General features: G+C 39.6%; 2 protein-coding genes and 1 pseudogene across 11 annotated transcripts in view; all 3 read left to right on the top strand.

Moving 5' to 3' along the window:
* Positions 1–24,942, top strand: part of LOC113588740 (protocadherin gamma-C5-like) — a 206,836-nt gene that overhangs the window by 52,573 nt on the left and 129,321 nt on the right. The window lies entirely within an intron of this gene.
* LOC118242837 (protocadherin beta-16-like) lies at positions 10,289–13,472 on the top strand. The gene is made up of 2 exons (XM_035535731.1): positions 10,289–12,803; positions 13,407–13,472. Exons 1-2 carry the CDS (start codon positions 10,398–10,400, stop codon positions 13,470–13,472), a joined length of 2,472 nt encoding a protein of 823 aa, XP_035391624.1. The 5' UTR covers positions 10,289–10,397.
* On the top strand, positions 18,457–23,325 carry LOC113592005 (annotated as a pseudogene).

The following is a 24,942-nucleotide window of genomic DNA, read 5'->3' as shown; positions in this document are numbered from 1 at the left end:
ATTGGCAACCACAAATATGCTGGATCGAGAGACAGAGTCAGATTATAATGTCACTATCACTGCTACTGATGGAGGTTCTCCACCATTATCTTCCTCCATGACAATTCATTTATCTGTAGCAGATGTCAATGACAACCCACCTGTGTTTCATCAGAAATCCTACAGTGCTTATGTCATGGAAAACAACAAACCAGGTACCTCTATCTGTTCTGTTAGTGCAAGAGACCCAGACTGGAGGCAGAATGGCACAGTACTGTATTCTCTGGTGCCAAGTGAGGTCATTGGTGTTCCAATGTCCTCATTTATATCCATTAATGCAGACACAGGAGTGATCCATGCTGTGAGGTCATTTGACTATGAGCAGTTCAGAAAATTCAAAGTCCAGGTTGTAGCCAGAGACAATGGCTCTCCTCCACTCAGCAGCAATGTGACTTTGAGTGTGTTCATAACAGATGAGAATGACAACTCTCCACAGATATTATACCCTGCTCCAGAGGGAAAGTCTTTAATGACTGAGATGGTCCCTAAAGCTGCTCTGTCAGGCTCTCTGGTCTCCAAGGTGATTGCTGTGGACGCTGACTCAGGACAGAATGCATGGCTATCATATCAGATTGTGAAGTCTACTGATCCAGGGCTTTTCTCCATTGGTCTTCATAGTGGAGAGATCAGGGCACTGAGGGACATTACTGAATCTGACAGCATGAAGCAGAACCTCGTTATTTCAGTGAAAGATAATGGACAACCTCCTCTCTCTGCTACCTGTTCTGTGTATTTACTTATTTCTGACAACCTTGCTGAAGTTCCAGAACTTAAAGACATGACTTATGAGGAGAGCAACTCCAAACTAACATCATATTTGATCATCGCACTCGTTTCTGTGTCCACCTTGTTTCTGACTTTCATTATTCTGATCCTGGCTGTGAGGTTTTGTCACAGGAGAAAGCCCAGACTGTTGTTTGATGGAGCAGTCGCCATTCCCAGTGCGTATCTCCCTCCCAACTATGCAGAGGTGGAGGGAGCTGGAACTCTCCGCAGTTCTTACAATTATGACACGTATCTAACAACAGGCTCACGCACCAGTGACTTCAAATTTGTCACGTCTTATAATGAGAACACACTGCCTTCAACTCATACCCTCAACAGGATTCAAAATCAGATTGATCCATTTGAAGATAATTCATTCACTGTTGCCTCATCAGATTCTGAGGTAAGCATTTGCAGCCTTATTGAGTGTAAATCTGAAATGTTCTGTTTTTGAATTATAAACACCATTTTAGATTATATTTATATATTTACTTTATCTCTTTAAAATAAGTGCTTTAGTGATTCTCAAATCTTGCCTCCTCTAAATATTAATAATTATTTATTTATTTTATTTGTGTGATACCTTTCAAAGATTTCTCTGGAAACTATTGCTTTGTTCATGCTTTGCTTCCATGGCTGTCATTGTTCAGTGACATTTTAAGTGCTAATACTTTGTGTAACGGTGTTGCCTGAGTGCCTCAGGGCAAGGGGCAGGATGCACAGACTCCATCGATGTGGACAAGCAATTATTAATACACAAAGACAATGGCACTCATATATAACACCAACGATTAGCATGAACAAGAAACAGTTAACACTAAGCAAAAGTGGTGAACACGAATATATTTAACATTGACAATAAGAACAAGCATACAAGGATGATGCTAACATTAACATCAAAAATGACCAACAGTCCTACACACTATTACAAGGGTTTAAATCCACACAAACAAACAAGGTGCAGGTGTGTGCACAGGCGTGGTTACAGACAAAAAAGCCTCCCACTGCACACGGCGGGCCAAACCACGTGATTCGTGAGAGACGAGCATTCCATTACACTTTGGTTCAAAGGTTAATTTTTTATGTTTTATTTTTAGTTTTTTTATAATGAAATCTATTATTTGTAACTCCAGTTTATATGCATTTTTCTATGCATATATACATTTGTGCATGATTTGAGCAAGGATTTTGTTTCTAATTTTGATGTTTATAGATTGATCCTATTTTTATAAAAGTTGGATCTTCCACAAAATTAGGATATTTATAGAAACATCTTACATTCTGATGGATGTTTATTCACACTGTAGCTTTTATCCTAAATATTTTTGGAAAATCCCTTTCGTTATGCAGTGCTCTGGAAAGCAGGCTTTCAGATTATATTATCAAGGATGTGAAATGTATGGTTTTGTTATTTGGACTGTGTCCTTTTCAATATTGATAAAACCATTTGATAAGATAGAACTAGAAATAATAGTTGTTCCTTGTTGCTGCTGCCGATGCCCATTTTAACTCATAGTTACACATAATGTCAACTAGTGTTTCTAGGTTCATAACTTCACATTTGATTTTACACAGTAAATTTAGAATTATTATTTTATTTTTCCTGTCTCTGTCCCTCAATAATGTTAGTGGTAACTGAGCTGTCCTTTCTATGTCTGAAGGTCATGGCTTTGATGCTTTGTCATGGCTGTGGGCCTTTCAGAACATTTTTACTTAAACTGGAACTTTTTTCAAGTGCTTTGCATCTCTATTTGTCTCATAATTGCTGATTTGCTACTTTATGACACAACTTCCAAAACAAAGTGTTTATAGCAGTATGATAAGCCTTATTAACTACTTCTGTTTGTTGCTGTTTGCAGACTGGGATGTGTTGTGGCAATGTGGATTTTTAATAGACAGTAATTAAAAGTCCTGACTGAAATGTTTCATAAGTTACCATGTTTCACAACACAGCTTAATGCCTACTTGTGCAAAGCTGTTTGTGAATTGTATTCTCTTTAAACTTGTAAAGTCTAACTACATTGATTTCAAATATAATGAATAGTTGTGACTTTGAAATTATAAATTAAACATTTAGTGTAACCACCAGTCATTTCATCATGTGAACAGGGTATATATTTTGCATTGCAACTTGTATCAATTACATGTTGGTATCAATCTTTGAATCCAAAGAGTTTTTCACCAGCAGATTGTTTTTCCATCAGTAAATTGGAAACGCCAGTAGAATTAGCAGTGTTTCTAAAAACATCTTTAGCTGGTTCTTGTTCTTGTCTATTACTAATTAGCAAGTGTATTTTACCTTCTACTGGGACACATTTCATATTATTTTTGGTAGAAAAATGGAGTGTTTTATTGTCAGCGTTGTCATTCTTCTAAAACTGTGTAACCTCAGGCAATCTATAGTGCCAAAATCAAGTCGGACTGGGAGCTATCCATGGTTCTGAAGTAAAAGGTTACATTGCATCTAATCAGTTGTGGGCATGCCGTAGTGTGCTTTAAACTGCATCTTCTTTGAGAGCTTTGCAGTTCTTTATACGTGGGTTATTACTATTGTTCCATGATTTTGATGTTATAATCAACAATGAATATAGCAATTGAATTTCAAGTTTTCTGTGGCGTGTATTTGCTATTGTCCCCGTCATTATTCTGCACCCTACGCTCATACTGTAAATGCAAATAGACATATACCAACTGCGGAGATCTTAGTTATTCAGTCTAACACCTCTGCACTTCATCGTGAATACCATTTGATGCTTTTATTCCCGATAACTTCACAATCCAGTAAAAATAATTTTAGTAGCTTCAGGTACATGCTTGTCTTATTAAAGTCTTTTGACGGACTTGCGGTATGTGTAGTAAACCTCAAATACTCAGAGCGTCGCTGTTCACCATCACTTTAACGTATCCTCCGTAAATTTCTGCCCATCTCTTAAATATTCAGATGCACGTTTCTATGAAAGCAAGAACAATCGCCAGGCAAAATGGAGTAGTCTGGTCTTTTTTCACTCGAATACGATTTAGTTGAAAATATTGAGAGATTACATTAACAACGTTAAGTGGAATTAAACGAGAGAGCAGCATTTCATCTCAACCAACATGGGATGGAGGAATCTTACACTTTCGTTATCTTCTCTGCTCATGGCATTATTTTTCTGTCATTTGCGGCACGCCCGAGGAGATCTGAGCTATACAGTTCCAGAGGAAACCAAACGCCAGTATGTGATTGGAAATATTGCTAAAGATCTCGGACTCGATGCTCAGTGACTGTCGGCACGTAAGGCCCGAATAAACACGGAGGACAGCAGCAAACGGTATACTGATATTAACCTGAACACGGGAGATTTGATCATGGCAGAGACAATCGACAGAGAGATGCTTTGTGGTTCAAGAATTAACTGCATGTTGAATTATGAGCTTGTTTTGGCCAATCCCCTAGAGGTTCACCGCATTTCACTGAATGTTGAGGATGTTAATGATAATGCTCCAAAATTTCTTAATGAGCGCATTACGTTTGAAATTCTCGAGTCCGCTTTGAAAGGGCAGCGTTTCCGTTTGGATGAAGCGCATGACTCTGATATCGGACAAAACGGGGTTAAGGGCTATTCTCTCCAGAAGAATGATCATTTTGTTTTGTCTGTACACGATAACAAAAACGAGGAGAAATATGCTGAACTTGTATTGGAGAAAGAATTGGATCGTGAACAACAGAAGGAAATTAATTTGATTCTTACCGCAGTTGATGGTGGGACTCCTCAGAGATCGGGATCCGCTATTATACACATCACTGTGCTGGATGCTAACGATAATGTTCCAGTGTTTACTAAGGAGGTATATAAAGTCGCTCTAGCGGAAAACGCGCCGTTGGGCACAGAAGTAGTTACCGTGAGTGCAGTAGACGCTGATGAAGGAGCAAATGGGGCAGTCTCTTATGAATTCAGTCGCATTGCTGATAATGCAGCACAGTCATTCATGATTGATAAACTGACTGGAAAAATTACGGTAATTGGAGACATTGATTATGAGAAGGAAACATATTATGAAATGAGAGTGCAGGCCAAAGATGGATCTGGTTTAGTATCCACTGTGAATGTTGTTCTAGTTATCACTGATGTAAATGATAATGCTCCAAAGATTATTCTCACTTCTGTCAACAATCCAATACCTGAGAATGCCATTGTGGGCACGGAGGTGGCCATTATTAATGTTCAGGATAAAGATTCAGGAGATAATCGACAGATCAGATGCTCCATACAGCAAAATGTCCCTTTCAAATTAAATCCCTCCATCAAAAATTACTTTTCTTTGGCAACCACAAATATACTGGATAGAGAGACAGAGTCATATTATAATGTCACTATCACTGCTACTGATGGAGGTTCTCCACCATTATCTTCCTCCATGACGATTCATTTATCCATAGCAGATGTCAATGACAACCCACCTGTATTTCATCAGAAATCTTACAATGCGTATGTCATGGAAAACAACAAACCAGGCACCTCTATCTGTTCTGTTAGTGCGAGAGACCCAGACTGGAGACAGAATGGCACAGTACTGTATTCTCTGGTGCCAAGTGATGTCATTGGTGTTCCAGTGTCCTCATTTATATCCATTAATGCAGACACAGGAGTGATCCATGCTTTAAAGTCATTTGACTATGAGCAGTTCAGAAACTTCAAAGTCCAGGTTGTAGCCAGAGACAATGGTTCTCCTCCACTCAGCAGCAATGTGACTGTGAGTGTGTTCATAACAGATGAGAATGATAACTCTCCACAGATATTATACCCTGCTCCTGAGGGAAAGACTTTAATGACTGAGATGGTACCTAAAGCTGCTCTCTCAGGCTCTCTGGTCTCCAAGGTAATTGCTGTAGATGCTGATTCAGGACAGAATGCTTGGCTGTCATATCAGATTGTGAAGTCTACTGATCCAGGGCTTTTCTCCATTGGTCTTCATAGTGGAGAGATCAGGGCACTGAGGGACATTACTGAATCTGACAGCATGAAACAGAACCTCGTTATTTCAGTGAAAGATAATGGACAACCTCCTCTCTCTGCTACCTGTTCTGTGTATTTACTTATTTCTGACAACCTTGCTGAAGTTCCAGAACTTAAAGACATGTCTTATGAGGAGAGCAACTCCAAACTAACATCATATTTGATCATCGCACTCGTTTCTGTGTCCACCTTCTTTCTGACTTTCATTATTCTGATCCTGGCTGTGAGGTTTTGTCACAGGAGAAAGCCCAGACTGTTGTTTGATGGAGCAGTCGCCATTCCCAGTGCATATCTCCCTCCCAACTATGCAGAGGTGGAGGGAGCTGGAACTCTCCGCAGTTCTTACAATTATGACACGTATCTAACAACAGGCTCACGCACCAGTGACTTCAAATTTGTCACGTCTTATAATGAGAACACACTACCTTCAACTCATATCCTCAACAGGATTCAAAATGATAATAATCCATTTGAAGAGAATTCTTTCAGTGTTGGTTCTCAAGATTCAGAGGTAAGCCTATGCAGACTTATAGAGTGTACATTAATTATTTGCTTCGTGTTTACATGCTTTGCCTCTTTCACTGTTTATTGTTTAGTGTAATTTTGTGTGCTGGTGATTGTGAACAAAAATTAGATTTGAGATGTTTTTGTACTGTACCAGCAACTTATTTACTTTTTCTAATATTACACAGTGGGATTTGAGCATGATTCAGTAAAGACTGTTTTTTTCTACTGGTTGATGGCTCTTTTTTAGAAAATCACACCTTAGGTTTTAGCATAAATATTTTCTATAAATCACTTTCAGTATGCCATGCCATGGCAAGCAGCCTTTCAGTTGATCAGAGATCAGGAACGTGACATGTATGATTTTATTATCTTGGCTGTGTCTTTATAATTTCGATTAAAGCCCAGTTGAGAGACAGAACAGAATAAAATATTTGTTCATGATAGATGATGATTATATGCATGTCACGGAACACTCATCTCCCGTGAGTCACGTGGTTTGGCCCGTCACGTGCAGTGGGAGGATCCTTTTTCGTAGCCACACCTGCACACACCTGTATTGTGTTAGTCTTTTGTGTATTTATACTCTTGTCATTGTGTGCAGTGTTGTCAATTATTGTTGATGTAAGGTGTTGGTGTTAAATGTTACTGTGTTTATCGTGTTTGTTCCGTGTTAACCGTGTGGTGTTTATTGTTTGTAAATCATGTGAGTGCCCTTGTCTTTGTTTCAATTAAATGTTCGTCCTTGTCGAGGAAGTCACTATGAAAATTTCATAGTGTTCTTTTTAGATTTGAAAATATGCATGAATGTAAAATAAGTTTCTTGCTCCTGGATAGTTAAATTTTTGACATTTAAACAATACATTTACCTGACACTTTTATTCAAAGCTACTTACAAATATGAGTGAATAGAGCGTTAATTGAGCAATTGGGAGTTAAGGGCCTTACTCACAGTGTGCTTTTTGTGTAAGTGCATGCCTGGCACATCTCAGGATTCATGTTTCTCACATTCTGTAAAGTCCACATGAGGTTGGAATCTGTTACTTAGCAAATGTACTATTACTGCTTATCACTTTTACTTTTATTTGTGAAGTCTACATTTTTTTTTTTATTAATTTGTATTATGTAACTTTTCTTGAAGTAAATAGTGATAGCTTCAGTTCCAGTGAATAGTCTCTTTGGAATAGTTTGTAATTTTGTGAAGCTGTTGCTATATGAGCCTGTTGCATGCTGGAATTGATGTGGTCACAGTGTTGGCAGGCCAAGTTCAAAGTGAAAAACATGTTGCGTTGAAAACCCTGGTGCACAGCTTATTAAGAAAATGCTAATGCTAACTCTTTGTACTGTAAGCATACCTGTGTTCTCTCATCTGTTGTGACTGTCTATTCTCATACCTCAATTACCATTGTGCTTTTTATCGTGAGCCACAGAGGGAGGTTTTCAGTATTAAGTCATTACTTAGAAAATGTAGCCAGGTGATGGGTAGGGTGTGATGGCAGGAGTTAGCATTATTAGGTATTGTGTCCCTTTAAACCAGGATGGGAAAAGTTAGCAGTGAAGTGTATAGATGATGAATTTTCCATGTGGTTAATCACAATTTTTGTGGTCATACAGTGTGGTGTCTGCACATCCAGGGAATTGAGATGATTGTTGTTGTTGCTGGCATAAGGAGAGGTGGGTTTCTAAACATCTATAGATTTTAATTTAAGAAACAATGGTGATTATTGATGTATTGCTTTCTCACTACATTAGTCTGGCACTGCCCTCTATTGTACCGTGTTCCATGGTGATTGGCTTATTATCGTGTTACGGATTGTACGCCACATGCATTTCTGTCGGGTACTGAGTATTGGACACCAGCATGAGAGTTTTGTGTCAGTCATATTGTTTTGGATGCTTACTTGTAGATTAGAGAACAGTATACAGTGATTTGTTAAGGCAGGTTATCTAAAAGTCACCCCTTTTCTTGTTAGTGCATGTAATAGCAGCATTCTAAGATCCTAAGCTGTTTGTGCAGGAGAATATTGTTTATTTTCTTCTCTGATTTCTCACAGTAAAGGCTACTGTTTCATTTCATAGGTACAGTCGTGGCCAAAAATTGAGACTAACAAACGTTGGTTTTCAGTTTACTGCCTCATTTATTTTTTTTTTAGATCCTTTTGTCAGATGTTTATATGGTATAATGAAGTACAATTTTAAGCATTTCATAAGGTTTTTTTTTTTTTTTTACTTTTTATTGACAAAATACAACCAGTTTAAGCAAAGCCTTAATATTTACAGTGTTGACCCTTCTTTTTTAAGACTTCTGCACTTCACCTTAGCATGCTGGATATTAGCTGGGCAAAATCTTGACTGATGGCAACCCATTCTTGCCTAATCAGTGCTTGGAGTTGATCACAGTTTCTGTGTTTTTGCTTGTCCATCCTCTTTTTGAGAACTGATCACAGGTTCTCAATGAGATTGAGATCTGGGGAGTTTCCTGGCCATGGATCCAAAATTTCAATGTTTTGCTCACTGAGCCATTTAGTTATTACTTTTACCCTGTGACATGCTGTTCCATCATGCTGAAAAAATATTGTTCATCAACAAATAGCTCCTAGAACATTGGGAGAAGTTCAATTGGAGGATGTTTTGATACCATTCCTCATTCATGGCAGTGTTCTTAGGCAGAATTTTGAGCAAGCCCACTCCCTTGGATGAGAAGCATCCCAACCTGTGAATGGTCTCACGATGCCTCACTGTTAGCATTACACAGGATTCCTAGTAAGGCTCACCTTTTCTTCTCCTGACAATAATTTGTCCAGATGTCCCAAACAGTGTGAAGGGGGCTTCATCAGAGAAAATAACTTTACCATAGTCCTCAGTAGCCCAATCCCTATATTTCCTGCAGGATGTCATTCTGTCCTTGATGTTTTTCTTGGAGAGAAGCAGCATCTTTGCTGCCCTTCTTGACACCAAGCCATGCTCCAAAAGCCCTCATCTCACTGTGCGTGCAGATGCACTCACACCTACCTTCTACTATTCCTGAGCAAGCTCTGCACAGGTGGTGACCCAATCCTGTAGCTGCATCCTCTTTAGGACACAGTCCTGGTGCTTGCTTGACATTCTTGGCCACCCTGAAGCCTTCTTCACTGCAACTGAACCTTTCTCCTTGAAGTTCTTGATGAGTCAATAAATGGATGATTTTGTTTCCATCTTACAAGTAGCAATGTCCTTGCTTGTGAAGCCCCTTTGATGTAATGTAATGATGACCGCACGTGTTTCCTTGGAGGTAACCATGGTTAACAGAAGAAAACTTCAAGCACCACCAGCCTTTTAAAGCAACCAGTCTGCTCTTCTATTGAGCATGACAGAGTGATGTCAACAGCCATGTTAACACTTTACCCTGAGCTAACAAGAAGATCACTGAAATGATGTTAGCAGGCCATTTTGTTGCAGGGCTGAAATGCACTGGAATGCAGTAATTGTTGTGATTAAATTTTCATGGCAAGGAATGGCTTTGTAATTAATTGCAATTCATCTGATCATGTGCTGAGGTTTTAAATAAATAGGCTACCTGTTGGCTACCTGTTGCTTTGACTGAATTTCTGATATTGCAGGAAGTTGAGTAATGATTTTACTTTTTGTGCTCTTCTCCTTTTGCAATCATATCAGCGCTGCCATCCTGGAAAGCATCTCCCCACAAAAATAGGATTTAATCATTAGGTTAATCCTTCATTACCAGTAAAATGTTCTAGATGATTCTACATAATTTTACCTACCCAAATCTACCCAATTTTACCACCCTTACCTATTTATGATGAAGGATGGACTTGCTCTACACAGTAGTACGTTGGCATTCATTTTCTGAAAAGGTGGAGTACAGATATGGAGAGTTCGAAATTGCAATATACTAAAAATACCCAAAGGGTCGCTGTTCACTAGCAGAGTAAAAATGAAAGCGCATCTCCACCCAGTATGATAAATTCGATAATATCCTGAGAAAGATAACCACAGCTGAATAAGGCTCTGAACTGTGCATGGGATTTGTAATACACGACATTAATTTGCTTATATGTTTGTCACTCACCAGGCCTTTTGAACGTTGAGAGAATGGATATTATTTTTTTGCTTCCGACATTATTTTCCTCGACATTTATTTGCTCTTTTATTTGCACTGCTCGTGGAGATTTGATTTATACGGTGCGAGAAGAAGCGAAGCGTCTTTACGTGATTGGGAATGTCGCGAAGGACCTCGGAATCGATGCTAAACGATTGTCTACTCGTAAGGCTCGGATAGACACAGACGACAGCACGAAACGTTATTGCGATATTAATCTGAATAGTGGAAATTTGGTCGTGGCGGAAACAATAGACCGAGAGGAGCTTTGTGGGTCGAGAATGTCTTGCATTCTAAATTATGAGCTCGTGTTGGAAAATCCGCTTGAAGTACAACGCATATCGCTGCAAATTGAGGATATAAATGACAACGCCCCACGATTTCCTAACGATCGGATTACGTTTGAAATCGGAGAATCTGCTGTTAAGGGCCAGCGTTTTCCCTTGGACGAAGCACATGACTCTGATATCGGGCAAAACGCGGTTCAAGGATATTCAATTGAAAGAAACGAACATTTTGTTTTATCAGTGCATGAGAACGCAGAGCAGGGCAAACACGCTGAACTAGTGTTGGAGAAGGAGCTGGATCGCGAACAACAGAAGGAAATTAATTTAATACTCACCGCTACTGATGGCGGCACCCCACAAAGGTCTGGTACTGTAGTTATCCACATTAGTGTGCTGGATGCTAATGACAACAGTCCGGTTTTCAGTCAGTCTGTGTACAAAGCTTCTCTCGCTGAAAACGCGCCGTTGGGTGCCACAGTTGTTACAGTAAGCGCATCAGACGATGACGTGGGAGCGAACGGTGAAGTGAGTTATGAATTCAGTCGTGTATCTGATAAAGCAGCAAAATTATTTTCTATTGACAAGATGACTGGTCAGATTAAGGTTATCGGAAATATCGATTATGAAGAGGAAACATACTATGAAATGAGAGTGCAGGCCAAGGATGGACCTGGTTTAGCGTCCACTGCTAAAATTATTATAGATATCACTGACCTAAATGACAACGCACCTAGAATTATTCTGAAATCACTGAACGACCCCATACCAGAGAACTCCGCCGTAGGCACGGAGGTGGCCATCATTAATGTTCAGGATAAAGATTCAGGAGATAATCGACAGATCAGATGCTCCATTCAGCAAAATGTCCCTTTCAAATTAAATCCATCCATCAAAAATTACTTTTCTTTGGCAACCACAAATATGCTGGATCGAGAAACAGAGTCAGATCATAATGTCACTATCACTGTTAATGATGGAGGTTCTCCACCATTATCTTCTTCCATGACAATTCATTTATCTGTAGCAGATGTCAATGACAACCCACCTGTATTTCATCAGAAATCCTACAGTGCCTATGTCATGGAAAACAACAAACCAGGCACTTCTATCTGTTCTATTAGAGCAACAGACCCAGACTGGAGGCAGAATGGTACAGTGCTATATTCTCTGGTGTCCAGTGAGGTCAATGGTGTTCCAGTGTCCTCATTTATATCAATGAATGCAGACACAGGAGTGATCCATGCTGTGAGGTCATTTGACTATGAGCAGTTCAGAAAGTTCAAAGTTCAGGTTGTAGCCAGAGACAATGGCTCTCCTCCACTCAGCAGCAATGTCAGTGTGAGTGTGTTCATAACAGATGAGAATGATAACTCTCCACAGATATTATACCCTGCTCCAGAGGGAAAATCTTTAATGACTGAGATGGTCCCTAAAGCTTCTCTGTCAGGATCTCTGGTCTCCAAGGTGATTGCTGTGGATGCTGACTCAGGACAGAATGCATGGCTGTCATATCAGATTGTGAAGTCTACTGATCCAGGACTTTTCACCATCGGTGTCCATAGTGGAGAGATCAGGGCACTGAGGGACATTACTGAATCTGACAGCATGAAGCAGAACCTCATTATCTCAGTGAAAGATAATGGACAACCTCCTCTCTCTGCTACCTGTTCTGTGTATTTACTTATTTCTGACAACCTTGCTGAAGTTCCAGAACTTAAAGACATGACTTATGAGGAGAGCAACTCCAAACTAACATCATATTTGATCATCGCACTCGTTTCTGTGTCCACCTTCTTTCTGACTTTCATTATTCTGATCCTGGCTATGAGGTTTTGTCACAGGAGAAAGCCCAGACTGTTGTTTGATGGAGCAGTTGCCATTCCCAGCGCGTATCTCCCTCCCAACTATGCAGAGGTGGAGGGAGCTGGAACTCTCCGCAGTTCTTACAATTATGACACATATCTAACAACAGGCTCACGCACCAGTGACTTCAAATTTGTCGCATCATATAATGAAAGCACACTTCCTGCGGGTGGGATTCAGAAACTGGAACAAAATGATCCATTTGGTGTGAATGTGATCACTCAGAGTAATACAGCAGATGATGATGAGGTAAGTGCTGTCTGTCCATCCAGATGTTACAGCACTGGCGCTGAAATAAGCTTTTACATGCTAACAGTACACTTTCTTATTCCTTAGATTCTTTCAAGCAATAAAAATGAATTATTTTGACTTTATGGTTTTGTTAATGTAAGTTTGTTTTTGGTATGTCAAAGGGTCACATGGTGATGAATTTGGTCACATGCTGATGGTTTTAGTGTTTTATCTATGCAATGCATATGGCATTTATTTTATTTTTTTTATTTTTTGCATATCAATTTGAGGTTATATTTTCTTGAGTGAGTATACATAGCATGCATTTGACATATTGCATCACTATTCTAACTGTTAACATAATATTTTTGTTCTTTGTCCTCATTGCTGATAACATATTTAAAGCATTGTTCAGCACTAAACATGTGGACAGCAACTGAAATTTTATTACATCCTTCCAAGTGCCAAGCAACTTGACTTGGTTCTTTTTCATGAAAATGTCTGCTTTGGTGTTGCATTTTTCATTTTGCCCTTCAGATTTTGTGTTTAATTCAGAAATATGGCAAGTGTGTTGATGCTCTTTTGACTTCTCTTTTGTCTTTCTTTGGTTTCATACTTTAGTGCTGTGTTACAGAATGTTGCAAGATGGAAGTCATTACTGCTATTTATGATGTTGCTGTGGAGTAGTTCTATGACACTGCATTATATGCACAAATATTGTTTCATTGTTGTGTGAAGTTTTTGCCCAGACTGTTGTTTGATGGAGCAGTCGCCATTCCCAGCCCATATCTCCCTCCCAACTATACAGAGGTGGAGGGAGTTGGAACGCTTTACAATTCTTACAATTATGACACGTATCTAACAAAAGACTAACGTCTCAGTGACTTAAAAGATAAATTTCTTTAGTTTTACAAGAGCTCTGCCACGCTATGGCTTGTGAAGTCTCCAGTGCTTTTTATAGACAAACATTGCAACATTTGCTTTAACGTTTGCATGTGTGTGGCCTTTTTTTTCTGAAAACCTTCAAGACTATGTAAGAAAATTATATCAATCTCCTTTGTCAGGATCAGCATAAGGGACATATCAAAGTAAAGGGCTTTTTGCACACTTACATTCCTTTTGTTTATTAGTTTGTTTTGCTTTGTGGTTACTGACATTACGTTTAGTGGTATGATTAGAATGAATCTTAGTAAATTCATATGACACATATGCAGTTACACAGTGTATATATGATACATATATGGAACATTTATAATCACGCACTGGTAAGGTATAAAAACACATGCGTGTGCGTGCATTTGTATATTTTATACATATGTGATATAACCTATCTATGAACACGCACCCTGGCTAGATATAAAAGCACATGTCTGTGTGAGTGCATGTGCGTGTGTGTCAGAGATACAGAGAGAATGAGACAGATGCTAAATATTAGTTGCCATTATAAGAGTTTATTTCTATTCATAAGTGTTTTCAATGAAAGTGTTTTGTCTTTCAATCTGAGGTGAACTGTTGTAGTTGGTGGTTCGAAAGTCGAATGCACAGTGAGTGCATTTGTTAGATTAAGCCTCAATGTGTCGCTCTTTACCAAGAAGTCTTTTCCATCTTCAAGTTTTCGCTCACACTCATATTCTCCTCTCATTATAATAACAACGCTTCTATGTCGGAGGGTCTCCTTTGCTTAGCTGATACAGTGAATGGAATAATATATATTTTTTAAAATACTGCGTGTCTTAAAGGTAAAGTCTCTTAGCGAATAGCGCTGGAATTGGAGTACTTTTAAACATGGAACACAAAGGATCATCTTTGATACTCTGTTTGGCATTCGTCTTTTTATTACCACACAGCAGTCACTGCGAATTTAAATACTCAATTCCAGAAGAACAGAAACAGGGGTCTGTGATCGGAAATATTGCGAAGGATATCGGAATCAATCCAAAAGGATTACTGACACGAAGAGCTCGTCTGAACGCTGAGGGGAGTCGGAAACGTTACTGTGATATTAATACTGATACCGGTGATCTGGTTGTCGCAGAGAGAATAGATAGGGAGCAGCTCTGCGGAACACGGACGAAATGTTCTCTCGGTTATGAATTAGTTCTAGAAAACCCTTTGGAACTACATGGCGTTGTTGTAAGGATAGAAGATATTAATGATAATTCACCGATGTTTGCTACCGATGTGATAAAATTTGAAATACATGAATCAGCAGATAAGGGATCCCGATTCGCTGTGAGCGAGGCTCATGATGCTGACACTGGGATCAACGGTGTTCAGAGCTATTCCCTACAAAATAATGACCATTTTGCTTTAACTGTTCAAACGAATTCGGTTGGAGGAAAATACGGTGAGTTAGTGTTAGAAAGGGAACTGGATCGTGAGAAACAGGAGGAGATTACTTTAATGCTCACCGCTATTGACGGTGGTATTCCACCGATGTCCGCTACTGTGAAAATACAAGTTGTTGTTCTAGATACGAATGATAATTCTCCAGTGTTTAGTCAATCTGTGTACAAAGTTAACCTACATGAAAATGTGGCTTTAGGGACAGAGGTTGTTACAGTAAGCGCGTCGGATGCAGACAAAGGTATAAATGGTCACGTCATTTATGAATTTGTCCGAATACCAGCTGAAGTCAGTAAATTGTTCATCCTTGATCACAAAACCGGAACTGTTTCGTTAAATGGGCAACTAGATTTTGAAGAGGAATCTACATATGACATCAGGATACAAGCTAAAGACGGGCCAGGTCTCGTCTCCTTTGCGAATGTCGTTATTAATGTTGTAGACATTAATGACAATGCCCCAGGCATTTTCATACAGTCTCTGTTCAATCAAATCCCAGAGAACACGACTCCTGGAACCGAAGTAGGCATCATACGAGTACAAGACAAAGACTCGGGAGGAAATAAAAACGTCAACTGTTTCATCCAACCAAACATTCCTTTTAAATTAATTCTGTCCATCAAAAATTATTTTTCACTGTTAACTGCAGCATATCTTGACCGCGAACTTGTACCACAGTACAATATAACTGTTATGGCAACAGATGATGGTACTCCACCATTATCATCCTCCATAATAATTCAGATATCAGTTGCAGACATTAATGACAATCCACCCATGTTTGAAGAGCAGTCCTATGCTGCATATGTATCTGAAAACAACAAACCGGGCACCTCTGTCTGTTCTGTTAGTGCGAGAGACCCAGACTGGAGGCAGAATGGTACAGTGTTGTATTCTCTGATGCCCAGTGAGGTCAATGGTGTCCCAGTGCCATCATTTCTATCCATTAACGCAGACACAGGGGTGATCCATGCTGTGAGGTCATTTGACTATGAGCAGTTCAGAAACTTTAAAGTTCAAGTTGTAGCCAGAGACAATGGCTCTCCTCCACTCAGCAGCAATGTGACTGTGAATGTGTTCATAACAGATGAGAATGATAACTCTCCACAGATATTATACCCTGCTCCTGAGGGAAAGACTTTAATGACTGAGATGGTACCTAAAGCTGCTCTCTCAGGCTCTCTGGTCTCCAAGGTAATTGCTGTAGATGCTGATTCAGGACAGAATGCTTGGCTGTCATATCAGATTGTGAAGTCTACTGATCCAGGGCTTTTCTCCATTGGTGTTCATAGTGGAGAGATCAGGGCACTGAGGGACATTACTGAATCTGACAGCATGAAACAGAACCTCGTTATTTCAGTGAAAGATAATGGACAACCTCCTCTCTCTGCTACCTGTTCTGTGTATTTACTTATTTCTGACAACCTTGCTGAAGTTCCAGAACTTAAAGACATGTCTTATGAGGAGAGCAACTCCAAACTAACATCATATTTGATCATCGCACTCGTTTCTGTGTCCACCTTCTTTCTGACTTTCATTATTCTGATCCTGGCTGTGAGGTTTTGTCACAGGAGAAAGCCCAGACTGTTGTTTGATGGAGCAGTCGCCATTCCCAGCGCGTATCTCCCTCCCAACTATGCAGAGGTGGAGGGAGCTGGAACTCTCCGCAGTTCTTACAACTATGATACTTATCTAACAACAGGCTCACGCACCAGTGACTTCAAATTTGTTAGTTCATATAATGAAAACACACTACCCTCAAATAGTACTATGAAGAAGGATCAAAATGATCCATTTCATGGCAATTCTCATATTATTAGTTCTCCTGCAGATTCAGAGGTAAGTTTTTGCCCTATACAGAGATTTTCTATGTACTTTCGCAACTTATTTAGATCAGTTTAGATCTTTACAACTTTTAATAATATTTACCTCTGTGGCAACATTAATCTTTTATGGTTAAATGTATTGTTGTGGTTTGCAAACATTTGTTTCTATGGAGTAGTTTTTGTAATCTACATGCGTGACTGAGCCATTAAGCAGTACTTTTGTCTTTTTATTTTGTCTATTGTTTGTCAAAGATTTGTGGTTTTGGTGATTACGGGTAGATTTGCTTTTTGAAGTCTGTTTCAACACTTTATAGTGTTCTTTTTAGAAATAAAATTGTGCATGAATATGAAGTGTCTTGCTACTGGTTAACATTTATTTATTTGACAGCGTTGATATTTAAGTCATAAATCTTGGAAATTAAGTATTACTTTCCACAGAATGTTAGTCAAAATTAGATAAAATCTATTTAGACAGAAAAGAAAATCTATTGTGTTATATAGAACTAAATCTGACTTGATAAACATTATGCTGATTCTGTGTGGGTTTGCATTAATTAAAGTGACCAACAGTGGTTACTGCTTATAATGTTATTGTTATCATTCTTGAATTGTGTAACACATGATTATTTTTCAGCCTACACAAATTTACTTTTTCAATTATTTTATTATGGCAGCAGTCAAATCAATAACACAATACTTTTCCATGAGCTATGGCTGCCCTATTGTAAAAAAAGACATGCATCTAGAATCACTCATGGCTCTCATGTCACAGTGTGATTTTTGTGTATGTGCATGCCTGGCACATCTCACGATTCATGTTTCCCAAGTTATGTCCACATGAGCTTGGAATTTGTTACTTAGCAAATGTGTCATAACTGCTAATCACTTTTACTTCCATATGTGGAGTCTTCCGGCATTTTTGATTAATTTATAATTTGTATATTTTCTTGATGGAAGTAGTAATAGCTTCGTTTCCAGTGAATGGTCTCTTTGGAATAGTTTGTAGTTTTGTGAAGCTGTTGCTGTATGAGTCTGTTCCTCGTTGGAATGGATGTGGTCACAGTGTTGGCAGGCCAAGTTCAGAGTGAACGACGGATTGCGGTGAAAACCCTGGTGCACATCTTATTAGGAAAATGCTAATGCTAGACCTTTGTACTGTAAGCATACCTGTTTTCTCTCAGCTGTGACTGTCTATTCTCATAACTCAAGTACCATTGTGCTTTTTATCTTGAGCCTCAGAAGGAGGTTTTCAATATTAAGTCTCGGGAAGACCACTTTTATGAAGTTAGGTTTTGTGCATAAATCTCTGTTCCTACATTACCTGTGTATATATAAAGCAATAACTCTAGGCATTTTAGCTGTATAACTGTATAATCTGTTCAGCAGTGCAAATATCCGGGAATGTTCCTGCTATTTCTAAACCAATTTGCTAATATTCCATCAACCTCACCAATCACGGGCTTTGGGTGTGTGCATTAAGCTCAATAAGGCAATCAGTAATGCTCATTGATCTGAAAGCACAACTGATGCGAGGTATAACATTTTAATTATGTATTATATAATTAAAACAGTTTTAATTATGTATTGTCATAAAATGATAGAACATAAATTTAAAAAAAGCAGATGCAAATTTGGCGAATGGATTAAGTAAAACTAAAACCCTTGTATTCATTATACATTATAACTACTATAAACCTCAAATACTCAGAGCGTCGCTTCTCACCGTCACTTAGAAGCACTGATGAATCTTTCCTCCCATCTTAAATATTCGGTTATTGCTCCCTCTGTGTAGTCATCTGCAGAACCTACAGTAGTGAAGTCTTATTTCTTCCTGTATACTGTTTGTGATCATATTGAGTTGTATCTGTTAAAATTAATTTAGATCAATAGGCGCTTTTAATCGTACAGTTGACGCTGAATCTAGATATAGACTACAGGAAGCTTTTATACGCGCTACTTTTATTGTTCTTATCTATTCTCCGTGCCATATGTGGAGATTTAAGCTATTCAGTACCAGAAGACACGACACGCTTTTATGTGATTGAAAATGTAGACAAGGACCTTAGACTCGATGTTAGGAGAGTATCTGCTTGCAAGGCACAAATGGATACCCAGGACAGCAGCAAACACTACTGTGATATCGACCTGAATACAGGCAACTTGATTGTTACAGAAACAATAGACCGAGAAGAAATTTGTGGTTCGAGGTTATCCTGCTGTTTAAAATATGAACTGGTCTTGCAAAACCCGCTTGAAGTGCGTCAAATACCGTTGCAAATTCAGGACATAAATGATAACTCTCCGCAGTTTCCAAATGAGCATATAAGATTTGAGATTACAGAATCGGCACATAAAGGTGAGCGTTTCCCTTTGGACAAAGCTCACGATTTAGATACAGCACTTAACACAGTTCATGGATATTTTCTCGAAAAGAACGAACATTTTAAATTATCTGTCCAAGACAACCCCAACAAAGGAAAATATGCAGTTGGCGCTAGAGAAAGATCTTGATCGTGAGAAACAAAAAGACATTGATCTAATTATTACTGCCACTGATGGTGGTAATCCACAAAGATTGGGAACTGCCGATATACATGTAACTGTTGTGGATGCCAACAATAATATTCCAGCGTTTAGTCAGCCTGTCTATAGAGTGAGTCTGGCTGAAAACACACCTTTGGGCACTGTGGTGATTACAGTAAGCGCGACAGATCTGATGAAGGACCGAATGGAGATGTTGCGTATGAATTCAGCCAAGTATCAGATAAGGCAGCAAAAATATTTTATATTAATAAGACAAATGGGCAGATTACAGTGAGTGGCGATATTGATTATGAACAGGAAATGTACTACCAAATGAGAGTTCAAGCTAAAGATGGTTCCGGATTGACATCCACTGCAAAAATTATCGTAGACATCACAGGCGTTAATGATAATGAGCCTACTTTTATTATAAAGTCATTAAATGACCCCATACCTGAGAACACTGATGTAAGTACGGAGGTGGGCATAATTCATGTTCAGGATAAAGATTCGGGAGACAATAAACAGATCCACTGTACCCTTCAGCAAAATGTTCCTTTCAAACTCATTTCATCAGTTAAGAACTATTTTTCTCTGGTGACTACTAGTATGCTAGATAGAGAAAAATAAACAGATTATGGTATACCAATTATAGCTACTGTTGGAGGTTATCCAGCATTATCTTCTTTTATCACTATTCATCTCTCTTTGTCAGACATAAATGATTTTTATAAATTATACAGCACCTACGTAGCTGAAAATACCAAACGAGACACCTCTGTTTGTTCTGTGAGTGTGACCGACCCAGACTGGAGGCAGAATGGCACCGTACTGTAATCTCTGGTTCCCAGTGAGGTCACTGGTGTTCTAGTGTCCTCATTTATATCCATTAATGTAGACACAGGAGTGATCCATGCTGTGAAGTCATTTCACTATGAGCAGTTCAGAAAGTTCAAAGTCCAGGTTGTAGCCAGAGACAATGGCTCTCCTCCACTCAGCAGTAATGTGACTGCAATGTGTTCATAACAGATGAGAATGATAACTCTCCACAGATATTATACCCTGCCTCAGAGGGAAAGTCTTTAATGGCTGAAATGGTCTCTAAAGCTGCTCTCTCAGGCTCTCTGGTCTTCAAGGTGATTGTGGTGGATGCTGACTCTGGACAGAATGCATGGCTGTCATATCAGATTGTGAAGTCTACTGATCCAGGGCTTTTCTCCATTGGTCTCCATAGTGGAGAGATCAGGGCACTGAGGGACATTACTGAATCTGACAGCATGAAGCAGAACCTCGTTATCTCAGTGAAAGATAATGGACAACCTCCTCTCTCTGCTACCTGTTCTGTGTATTTACTTATTTCTGACAACCCTGCTGAAGTTCCAGAACTTAAAGACATGACTTATGAGGACAGCAACTCCAAACTAACATCTTAATTGATCATTGCACTCGTTTCTGTGTCCACCTTCTTTCTGACTTTCAATATTCTGATCCTGGCTGTGAGGTTTTGTCACAGGAGAAAGCCCAGACTGTTGTTTGATGTAGCAGTCGCCATTCCCAGTGCATATCTCCCTCCCAACTATGCAGAGGTGGAGGGAGCTGGAACTCTCCGCAGTTCTTACAATTATGACACGTATCTAACAACAGGCTCACGCATCAGTGACTTCAGATTTGTCACTTCATTAAAGAAGAATCTAAATTATCAATTTCAAGAAAGTTTTCTTATTAGTACTCTGGCAGACTCAGAGGTTAGCCTTTCCTCTTGCAGTCAGGCCCTATATATACTATGAGAATTTAGATGTTTCTTTTATAATTTCTCGTGCTAGCTTATGGGTATAATTGTGTTTTATTAGTCTTAGTTCTCTTTTCAGCTCATCTTTCTTCTAAATTTTGTGATTTTTGCATCTTGGTATCTTGCGTGTGTATTTTATATATATATATATATATATATATATATATATATATAAAATCACAAATCCTGTGACGAGTGCCCGAGTGCCGAAGGGCGTGGAGCAGGACGCACAGACTCCTGTGACTGTGAAATACATTTATTACACGCAACACAACAGTGGCACTCACATAACAGTAACAGATAACACGACTTCTACAATTAACACGGACAACTCACACGCAACGGAAGATAATATACACAAGTACAACAGCTAAAGAAACATCAGCAAGGGCTATACGAACATGGACATTGAAATTAAGCACAGATGCTAACAAACAATGAGCAACAGTGAGGGGAGCACCGACAGGGGTTTAAATAGCCCAACGAACACTGACGCTAAACCCTGTACAGGTGCATGCCCTCAAACAAGAGTAAACACCCCTGCATGCAGCAGGCCGTACCACGTGACTTGTCGGGGGAGCATCCCGAGACAGAACCCCCTGCCAAGGGGCACAGCTCCCGACGCGTCCTCTCCTGGACCATGAGCCCCAGGCGGTCGTGTACAAATACACAAACAATACGGCTTTGCCTGGTGCCCACCCTACATGAGGCGGGCTAGGAACCTCAAACCCGGGAGACCCCTTAAACAGAGGAAGGATGGCAGAATCCCTGCCCCCCTCAGGGCAGTCCGGTGCGCTTCTCAAAACGCTGCGCCTAGACGCACACAAGGTGCTCATTTACCCAAACAGAAGCGCCCACACAAAAACATTTCGGGCACTGTGCCGCAGTGCCTGCTGTTGGCGCAGGCACTATAAACTTGTCCCCGGCCTCGACGGACACGCCCCAGTTCCGTCCGCGCTCCTCCCCTGAACGATCTTCCGCTCTCCCGCTGCTTTAGGAACATCCCAGAGGCAATTTGTCTCTAAGGCTTTGGGCAAACTCGTCCAGTCTCGCTGGTGAGTCTGCTGATAGGAAGGGACTCCGGGGATCCTGCTGGCTCCACATAACCACCCTCTTTCTGGTTGTTGCGGGGCACATCAGTCCTCCTTGGCCCAGGCTCGATAGCCATAGACCCCCCCAAGAAATTCCTGAGGATGTTCCTCTCCTCTCCTCTCCGGACACCAATTGCGGTCCTCTTCCCAATCTCCTGGGATCCAGGTAGCGGTGCAGGGGGTGCCCATGCACCTCCCGCTAGGAAGTCCGTTCTTAGTCGCGGGAGCTGCCATCCTGTGGCGGTTGGTCATTCTGTGAGGAGTGCCCGAGTGCCGAAGGGTGTGGAGCAGGATGCACAGACTCCGCACATGTGTGTGCCCTCACAGGGGTGTGGCCACACAGGGGTGTGGCCACAAACAAGAGTAAACCCCCCTGCATGCGGCAGACCGTACCACGTGACTTGTGGGGGGAGCGTCCTGTGACAAATCCTTGCAAGCTAAATCAAGAAGTATTTTTTTTTCTTCTTGATGGTATTAGGACAATACTGGTTTGTTTTGGACATGTTATTGTAAATATTATGAATCTGCTTTAGTGTGGTGACATGTTGTGACATGAGTTTTAGCCATGCAGTGCATTGATATCATTTTTGTGTGTCATTGTCCAATATGAGCTTGTTTTCTCTAGAGTTAGTATACTGCGTGTGACAGACACATTTTGCTTGAGTAACCTTACTTTTATTGTAATATTTACTTTTTATTGTTGTCCTTATTGCGGATAAAATATTGTTCTGCACCAAACATGGGGACAATGAGCGTTCTTTGATTATGACAACATCTGCTTTGGTGCGTTGCAGATTTTCATTTTGCTCTTCAGACTTTGTGTTGCTTGATTCAAATATGGTAGGTGTGGTATTCTGGTTTTGACTTCTCTTTTGTGTCCCTTTGTTTTCTTTCATAGGTACTGTGTTAAAGCATTTTATTGGATGGACGTCATCACTGCTGGTTATGATTTTGCTGTTGAGTAGTTCAATAACACTGCTTTTTATACACAAACATTGCTGCACTCTTTTGTGAGATTTTGCCACAATAGAAAGCTCAGACAAAGCTTGACAGAGCAGTCGCCATTACCACAGTGTTTCTCCCTCTCAACTATGTAGAGTGTGCATTTGACATATTGCAGCACTATTCTAACTTTTAACATATTTTTTTGTTTGTGTGTTTTTTGTCCTCATTGCTGATAACATATTTTTAGCTTGTTCAGCACTAAACCTTTGGACAGCAACTGCACTTTTATTACATCCTTCCAAGTGCCAATCAATTTGACTTGGTTCTTGCTCATGAAAATAGCTGCCTTGGTGTTGCATTTTTCATTTTGCTCTTCAGATTTTGTGTTTAATTCAGAAACATGGCAAGTGTGTTGGTGCTCTTTTGACTTCTCTTTTGTCTTTCTTTGGTTTCATACTTTAGTACTGTATGTTACAGCATGTTGTAGGTTGGAAGTTATTTATGATGTTGCTGTGGAGTAGTTCTATGACACTGCATTTTATGCACAAATATTGCTGCACTGTTTTGTGAAGTTTTTGCCCAGACTGTTGTTTGATGGAGCAGTCGCCATTCCCAGCGCTTATCTCCCTCCCAACTACGCAGACGTGGAGGGAGCTGGAGCTCCGCAGTTTTTACAGTTATGATGTGTATCTAACAACAGGCTCTTGTACCAGTGACTTCAAGTTCAAGTCATACAGTTAGAACATGTGTCGTGCTGGTGGACCTTTTAAAAAAAAACAAAAAAAAGCCACAATGACACTGAGGTGCAAGGATGATTACTCTAATCAACACAGGGAGTGAAAATATGGTGAGTTAAAAAAAGTTAGATTACATGATACTATAGGTCATTTTGATATTTTAATAAATATAATTTTAATGTCACTACTATTGTCTAACTTCATTTTTATACCATTTTATACATGTTGAGGACTAAATCATCTCTGTAGTTTCCACCATGTTTCTATGCATTTTTTAAGACCATAGACATATGAAAGCAAAATGTTCCTGCAGCTGTTTTTGTTAAACATGACTAATTTGAACAGTGTAATATATGAGCTGTGTAGTTCTATATGTTAGGAAGCATGAATTGTGTACACACCATGACATTTCAAGACCACTGAGGTCAACTGCTAAGCGTGTAGTTAGAATGGATTTAAAATTATGAAATAGTGTCTCCTTAGTGTTGAGGTTTAAAATAAGTCATGTAAAATGCACTGCTGTATCTGTCGATATCACCAAAAATAGGATGGATCATTTCAAATACACGGCGCTGACGTGTCATCGTGTAGAATTCAATAAATTGAATCGGCTATAACTGAGCATCTGATATTTCCGTGACTGGACGGATAGTTTTACCATGTACCACTTTGCCATGTTGGTAACAGTTCAGAACCGCTTTCGTGGACAGCGCCTGTCTTCAAAAACTGGAATTCGTTAACTCGAATTTAATAATATCAAGTATAATACTCTATATGATTCCATAGTATTTTACTGATTTTAGACACATATTTTATATCTGTTGGAATGGTTGGTCTTATCTAAAACCAAACAAAAGTCCAACAAATACAACCAACCAAAGGACAAAAACAGACGTTTTA

Source organism: Electrophorus electricus, chromosome 17 (assembly GCF_013358815.1).
Source record: "Electrophorus electricus isolate fEleEle1 chromosome 17, fEleEle1.pri, whole genome shotgun sequence".
Classification (NCBI taxonomy): domain Eukaryota; kingdom Metazoa; phylum Chordata; class Actinopteri; order Gymnotiformes; family Gymnotidae; genus Electrophorus; species Electrophorus electricus.
This window is presented reverse-complemented; position numbering and strand designations above follow the sequence as displayed.

What these genes read in the sequence shown, in the direction of transcription:
- LOC118242837 (XM_035535731.1), top strand. Translation starts at nt 10,398, where the DNA reads ATGGATATTATTTTTTTGCTTCCGACATTATTTTCCTCGACATTTATT. An exon ending in ATACAGCAGATGATGATGAG is followed by an intron (nt 12,804 to 13,406) that starts GTAAGTGCTGTC and finishes TTCATACTTTAG; the next exon opens with TGCTGTGTTACAGAATGTTG.